Below are 8,295 nucleotides of genomic sequence, written 5' to 3'. Positions count from 1 at the left end.
TAAGCCACTAAAACTGAAAAGAAAATATATTTTTTCTTATTTCTAAAAATAAAACCCTATTTTGAGTCTAAATTTGTAAAGAATATTCTTAAGGGAAACCTAATTTTGATTCCGACAATATTAACATGAAAGGACTTTCGATTTGTCAAAACTGAACCTTTTTTGGTACGAGGGGTTTTATAGACTATTGCATTGCAAGCAGCAGAATAGAATAGTTGCACGTATTTGGCATTCGATTATTGAAATTCAAATACACAAACATGGCCTTACGTAACTAGTGATTGCGTATACACCTGTCCCTCGTGCTCTATACTTGTATCCTCTTCTATGGAAACTTCTAGCCCCTCCCTAACAGCAACCAAATTTCCCACCCCTTTTCATTTTTTCTCTACGTATCATAATTCAATTCATACAAATGTATTAATAATATGTTCACCAAAATGTACAATTTTATTAGAAACTTAAATGTAAACCTTCATGAGAACAAAATGTAGTTAAGGCCCTCGTGGTGGCGCTAATTAATCCAACCATAACCGCGCACAAATTACGTATTCAACTCAAAAAACAAAACGCGTTTAAACTTTAAACACAAAAAACGATACAATTTTGGTTTTTCCAAAAATGATTTATTAAAGTTTGTTTTTGAAAATGGATATTTCAAAGGTATGAAATTATATTTGGTAAATTAATATAAAATTATTTTCCATCACCAGAAACTACAAAAATTGGATTAAGTAAAGTCTTTTAATATTTAGGATAATTTTAATAAAGTGACGACTGAGAATTCTAATTTATATTTTTAATTATTTTTGTAATACTTAAATTGATAAAAAGTTAAATATATATTTTTTGAAAATATAAAAAAAATTCAAAAAATATTTAAAAATTAGGAGAATAATCATTTTAATTTTTTTACTTTTTTAAAATTTTAAAAAATAATATATATATATTTAAATTTTTATTTATTTAAGTATCATAAAGATGAATTAAGACTCCTAATAATAAGTCTTATTTTAATAACTTTAAATGTAATATTAAAAAATAAATATAAATAAAATATTTAATACTATGAACAATTATATCAAATTTTTTAATTTTAATAATCATAAATTAACATTCAAATATTACTCCTAATTTTTTAAAACTACAACAAAAATATAAAATTTTAGATAAAAATTTTGATGGAGTCAATTTGATGTAAAATTGATAATAAAAAACCGATAGTAATTTTTTATTCAAATACTTCATCAAATCATGCATAGAGTCCTGTCTTAACAGCTGCATGAGCAGATATATTCCCATTTGATTTCCGTTGTGTAATAATAATGAAGTTAAATTTAAATATGGAAAAAATAAATAAATAGAGAGAAAAGGAAAGAAATACAAAAAGGGGAATAACAAAAAAAGAAAAAAGAAAAAAGAAAGAAAAGAGTCAGAGACAGATACAGAGTGATGAATGAGGGAAAAGCTGATATAAGTAGCAACACACCAAAATTTCTCTCTCAGAAGGTCCAGCTGCCATTGCCCCACCTCCATCTCCACATCCACCTCCTTCTTTCTTTCTCTCTCTCTCTCTCTCTCTCATGGTTCCAGAGAATCCACAAAACCATCAAACCCAAGAACAAGAAACTAAAGAACCAACACAAGAAAGAAATGCAACATTTCACTCATAAACTTGAACACTCTCCCCCTTTCTTCGCTCGCTCTGCAATGTCGTCTTAAAACACCAACCCATTTATATTCTTTTTCTTTTTTCCCTTCCACACAAGAACCCCCCAAAACGACGGTGTTTTAAACTTTTAAACGACATGATTCCGCTACGGTTAAGCGCCGTCGTTTTGCCCCTCATTGTCTGTATCTTATTACCACCATTCACACTCGGGATCCGTTCCTTTCCGACAGCCACCGCCGCCACCACCACCGTCGCCCTCCACAGCCTTCTTCGCTTCTCCGAAGCTCCTGACTACCGCAACGGCGCCGGATGCCTCGCCACCACAGCCACCACGACCTCCGATGACCCCTCCTTAGTCCACATCGCCATGACACTGGACTCCGGCTACCTGCGGGGTTCCATCGCCGCCGTACACTCAGTCCTCCGGCACTCGTCGTGTCCGGAAAACATCTTCTTCCACTTCATCGCAGCCGAGTTCGACTCAGCGAGTCCACGAATCCTAACTCGGCTGGTTCGATCGACATTCCCTTCGTTGAACTTCAAGGTTTACATCTTCAGAGAAGACACCGTCATCAACCTAATCTCCTCTTCAATCCGTCAAGCCCTAGAAAACCCTCTCAACTACGCAAGAAACTATCTCGGCGACATGCTCGACTCTTCAATCTCCAGAGTCATCTACCTTGACTCCGATATCGTCGTCGTCGACGACATCCACAAGCTCTGGAACGTAACCCTAACGGAGAATCGAGTGATCGGAGCGCCAGAATATTGCCACGCGAATTTCACCAAGTACTTCACCGACGAGTTCTGGTTGGATCCGTTGCTATCTCGAGTGTTCGGTCACAGAAAACCGTGCTATTTCAACACCGGAGTTATGGTGATGGATTTGGTGCGGTGGAGGGAAGGGAACTACAGGAAGAGGATCGAGAACTGGATGGAGTTGCAGAGGAAAAAGAGGATTTACGAGCTTGGATCGTTGCCGCCGTTTCTACTTGTATTTGCGGGGAATGTTGAAGCCATTGATCATCGTTGGAACCAGCACGGGCTTGGTGGTGACAATGTCAATGGAGTTTGTAGGTCTCTGCATCCTGGTCCGGTGAGTTTGTTGCATTGGAGTGGGAAAGGGAAACCATGGGTGAGGCTTGATGAGAAGAAACCGTGTCCGTTGGATCGTCTTTGGGAGCCGTACGATCTGTTCAAGCCGCAGCTTGTTAATGGCGGTGGCAGAGGTGGAATAACAAGAGAACAGCCTTGGAGCTTCTCTTCTTCTATATTGGTTGGTTATTCTCATGATTTGTTATGATATCATTCTTTTTCTTTGATGCATTTTGTTTCTTGTTCAGAGATTATTCTATTCTTTGGGTAGAAAGAAATTACTATTGTACAGATTGGTTTAGAAGATGAAAACATGGATGTTGATGTTGATGTTGATGGTGATGATGATCGGGTTTGGGACTTTGGGGAGAACACAAGTGAAAAGAAGAGAAGAAAAGATTATTACTGTTAATTCTTTCTGTAGAATTTTTTTTTGTTTTTCAATTTTGTTGTATTTTTAATTCTTGTGGTTATTTTTTTGTTACATAATGAAAACAGGTTCGATTCTTTTTCAGTTTGTGATGGGAGGGGGTTCCTTCTTGGAACAAATTTTGGTGGGTGGGATCAGTTTCTTTTGTCTAAGGGACCATTATTGAATTGAATTCTATGTGCCTAAAATCAAATTGCAGAATAATAGACAGTTGTTCTTCATTGTTTTTATTTGGATTTTGGATTCCAATTTCTTTCATGTTTTTGTTTGCTTTTTCCACCTACAACCATTATGAATTTAATTATGAAAGCTCCCTGTTTTGGTTTATACATGATATGATATTATATTATTTGATCACCCAAAAGTGGACTTTTTAGTTTTTATCTTATCTATCTATCTATCTATGCTTAACTCAATAAATATAACCATGAAAATCAGAATTTGTGTTAATCTGATAAAGTAATACTAGACGTTATAATTAATTTTAACTCATAATTTAATTAATTAACTATATAAATTATCCGAATGGTTCCCAGAATGTGATTTATTCATATTATCAAAATGATTTTCCTCTTATGCATGTTTGTGCCTGGGTTTATAGAGGAAGAAGAAAAAAAAGGGGGGAAATGACAAAAAAAAAAAAGGTGATTGTGATTTGTGAACTGTGATGAGTGATGACACATTGCTAGTTATCAGGTTAATGATTGAAGTGATCACGGATTCACTATGATTTAAAGCCAAGGCAAAACAATAAAGTGAAAAAAGAAAAGAAAAATATGTAATGTAGCCATCTATCAATGTTTATTGGTGCTCTCAATCACAAATCACAATAGTTCCCTCTGCCTCTAGGAAACTCTAAAAACACCTCCGTGCTGTTTAATTTTCATTTGTCACACCTAATAACGAAACATGTCTGATATATGCATAAGTCTCGTGTTAACAGAAAGGTATAGTTAGCAAAAAATGTTAAATCATTGCGAATTTCATATCTTGACTTAAAGCAATTTTCTTCAACACGCGTCCTCTCTTGAAGCATGCTCATCAAGAAAATTCTATTTATCTTTATGCAATTCGTATAAGGATGGCAAGTTTGGAACAATAATAGTAATAGTTTTTTCTAATTAATGCTTTAGCTTACCATATGGATTATGCAATTCTGATTCTTAATTTTAAAAATTTTCCTTTTTTCACTTTTTCCTATATATATATATATTATTCGTGTACCGCTGCCAGCTGTTCCAATGAGAAGTCATGGCTTCTTGTTCTGGCTTACCAAAGTTGACCACATGAAATGCTACCGTTTTCATGTCAGTTTTCAATTGAATTTTCGCATTCTTGTTTATGGAATTAGAATTTATAGAATAAATACTATTTAAGATTCCCAGTACCAAACATGCTGCCATTGCACTATTTCCTATCTTATTTTATTTTTTGAACCACTATGTCCACATAATATAGAGAGGGTTAAATTTTCCACAAGACAAAAGATACTATCATACAAATTATTATTCAATTTTTGTATCATTCCTAACACGAAAGTTCCTGCTCATTAAGTTATCTATTAAACAAGATTAATTTGCATGCACATATTTTTTTTTATTTGTAACGGCTAAAACCCTCATGCATATACATTATTATTATTTAACTTAATTACCTATTGGCTAGTATCATAAAAGTAGCATAAAAATAATTTTCTGATGTGTAGCAATACTCAGTTCCAAAAAAAGGCAAGTATACTAAAAATAAATAGCAAACACAATAATAGCATATTTGGATACTAAATTAAAAATAGCAACAACCCAATAAAAAGACTGGGAAGAAATGGACAAAGACACTAATTCACTCTACTCAATAATAATATTAAACACAAGACTCTGATCAACCACCTGATTTTACTTTGAGTAATGTAACATGACAGTTTGTATGTCTCTTTATCTCTTCGTTTTAAATATGCAAATCTAACATCATCATCCCACCTTCTCCCTAGGATCCCATCTACCCTATGGTTGCAAACGTTGATTTAATCTTATTTCAAATAAAATTTTATCCATGTAATAATACTAATGATTAGTAGTTTTGTCTCTATTAAATTTTCTTATTTCTTCGTTCCAAATATTTTCAAAAGTGAGTAAAAGGCTGTAAAACTGGTTACTCACCCTTAAAAATATTAGGATCAAAATAAAAAAAATTACAATGACTAAAACCACAAAGTACCGGTTTTACTGGAACAAAAAATTTATTTAACACGTAGGGATTTAGCAATAACAAAATAGGAAATAATATTGGTAAGCATGATTGAATTATCCTGCAGCAAACATCATGAACACTCACAATGAATCACCCTTCAAGTTTCTGACGTATTATTTCTACTTCTTGTGCACTAATCTGAAATGCCTTGGCAAGAATTGCATTAAGAATTGGAGGCTTGCTAGCAAATGTTGCAACGGATGCAACTTGTGCACCAGGGTTCTGGCTATTGAGACCAGATAAAGCAAGAACCGGTTCCTTAGAATCTCTATTGTAAAGGAAATGAATCAGGCCCTTTGGGAACACAAATGACTCACCGGGCCTTAGGTTTTGAGTGAATACACGGCCAGATGTGTCTATAAAGCCCACTAGAAGCTGGCCCTTTAGGCAAGTTGTGACTTCCGAGGCCCGCGGGTGCGAGTGAGGTGGAATTACCCCGTCGGCCTCAATGTCGACCCGGACCAACACAAGGCCCAATGTGTTGAGCCCGGGAAGGTTTACTGTGTTGGTGGGGGTAACTGCAAAGCCAAATGTGTTGCTTGTGTTACCTGGTTTGGATAATGCTGACGTGGCAAAATGGGATGCCGAAACTTCTTTAGGGTTAATACAAGGAACCCCATTGATGAAAAAATTGTTATTGTTATTGGCAACACAATAATCTTGAAGTGGATCAGGATCTGATCTACATTTCCCCCATAGAAGGTAAAGGGCAAACAATAGAAGAGGAAGTGAGTGAAAATTGGTTCTCATTTTAGATATCATCATATGAGGGAATTAAACAAGTCAAACCCTAAACAATAGGTGTAAATGTTTGCTTTGTGTTTTGTTAGTGTGTAATGGTACGGATTTTAGTGGAACAAGCACAAGTTATATATATAGCTGGTGGTGGATAGTGATATTAATTTTACTTTGATATCAATATTGAGTAGCTTAAGAGCATAGGAAGAGAGAGATGCAAGGCAAAAGCTTAAGGAAAATGTGATCAAGTTAGAATAAGCCACACATAGAGGGTGATGTTTACTTTCCAAACTCAAATGAAAGGGACTTGTTCTTTTTTTTTTTTTTCATGCTTCGTCATTTTACAATTCTCAAATAAAGACCATTTTAAAATCCCATTATTGAATTGGGCTTGGGAAAACCCAAGTAGTTCAACGCTTCGTTTGATGTTGGTACGAAGCAATACCAATTACCATACTTGTCAGTAACCCATCATACTATTGATTTATTGGTTTATTAATTCTATTAATAAATTATTAGTTAAACTGTTTAAATTATAATTAATAAATATAAATTTTAAAATATAATTTAATATTAAATCAAATTTTTAATTCAAATTAAATAACTTAAATCTTAAAGAGTATTTTAGTTTCTTAAAATTAATATTAAAAATGTATTTTTGGCTTTTTAGTTTTTTAAACTTTTTATTTTTATTTCAATTATAACGTTATAATATATATATTTTTTATAAACAGAAAGGCAAAAGGCCCAAACAACAAAACTACAAGAATATAATAGTTTAATATAAGTAATATTAATCTAAAAATATAATAAATCCAAACTAAAATAATAATCTTAGCCCAAATATATTTTAAATAAAAAATAAAAAATAAATATAAATCTAATTCTTTTTAATTTTTAAAAGGAGATTTAATATTCTAAAATTTCAAAAAGTATTAAATCGGGTCCATAGAGTATATTTTATAAAATTTATAAAATTAATGATGATTAATCTTTTATTTTATTAATTTTTTTATTTTAAAAGATAAAAATTCGTGATAGAAAATATATGAATCATATGACATGGTGTATTTTAGTTGAACCAATTTAATGTATGATCCACATGACCTAAGATCATCTCTACTAAAAAAATTAATCTTAATTTTTATTTATGACCCATTTTTTATAAAAAAAATTTTACATCAATTTTTGCGTTATAAACATTAAATAAGAATTTAAAATATTTTTTTATTTTCTATTAGAAAGAACATAATGTTTAAAAAATTCTACTAAGTGTTCCTGAAAATCTCCTCTCATCTTCTATTATATCTCTATTTAATTAATTATAAATTAATATAATTATTTATTTTAAAATTAATTTATCACATGGCAAATTATTATTGGCCACTCAATTTTTCTGAAGAAGAACTTCTTTCTCTTGATATGTATGTAGAGATTCTCTATCTCGCTTCTCTAATAGATGGTCTCCTCTTTTGGTATAAAAAGTAAAAATAGAACCTGTAGGTAGGGGTGGAAATAGGCTAGGCGGCCTGCTAGGGACCTGCAGTTTGGCCTGTGTTTGACCTGACCTAGCCTGATCTGATAGGAAATAGGTCCAGGCTCAAACTATTAAAAAAGTCTATATTCTTTAAAATGACAGGCCTAGGCTTTTGAAATAGCTTGTTGGGCCTGTCTTAAAAATTAAATTATATCTTAAATTTAATTATTATTAAAAAATAGGCCTATTGGCAGACTTCAGGACATGCCAGATTTAACAACAGGCCAGACTCAGTACTCATTAAAAAATCTATACCAGGCTACAGGTCAGACTAAGACCAATATACTCTATTACAGGCCTAACCTGTTAAGAATAAAATCTGGCCTGGCCTGACCTGTTTTCAACCCTACCTATAGGAATCACAGCGTTGGAGTTACTCTAAGGAATGAGGGGTCATGACATGCAATGTGATCACCTTTATGTTGATGTGGGCCTTCTTTCTTTTCTTATCTTGCATTTTAGAACATCTCTAGTTTAGTTTTAATTTCAATTTTATTTTAGGTTCTATAAAAATATTTATAGGATCATATATTATAAATAATTATTTAAAATTAAAAATGAAATTTATTTTTTTAA

General features: G+C 32.7%; 2 protein-coding genes across 2 annotated transcripts; one reads left to right on the top strand and one right to left on the bottom strand.

Annotated features, from left to right (window-relative positions):
* The first annotated feature begins 1,488 nt into the window (after positions 1-1,488).
* LOC107489024 (probable galacturonosyltransferase-like 9) lies at positions 1,489-3,433 on the top strand. The gene has a single exon (XM_016109806.3). The coding sequence runs from the start codon at positions 1,809-1,811 to the stop codon at positions 2,973-2,975; it is 1,167 nt and encodes a 388-aa protein (XP_015965292.1). The 5' UTR covers positions 1,489-1,808; the 3' UTR covers positions 2,976-3,433.
* Positions 3,434-5,075: 1,642 nt separating this feature from the next.
* LOC107489013 (germin-like protein subfamily 1 member 1) lies at positions 5,076-6,300 on the bottom strand. Its single transcript, XM_016109793.3, has one exon. It carries the CDS (start codon positions 6,207-6,209, stop codon positions 5,535-5,537), a length of 675 nt encoding a protein of 224 aa, XP_015965279.1. The 5' UTR covers positions 6,210-6,300; the 3' UTR covers positions 5,076-5,534.
* Positions 6,301-8,295: the final 1,995 nt, after the last annotated feature.

The sequence above is a fragment of the Arachis duranensis genome, chromosome 5 (assembly GCF_000817695.3).
Source record: "Arachis duranensis cultivar V14167 chromosome 5, aradu.V14167.gnm2.J7QH, whole genome shotgun sequence".
Taxonomy (NCBI): Eukaryota; Viridiplantae; Streptophyta; class Magnoliopsida; order Fabales; family Fabaceae; genus Arachis; species Arachis duranensis.
Note: the sequence above shows the minus strand (reverse complement) of the source record. Positions and strands in the feature narration are given on the sequence as shown.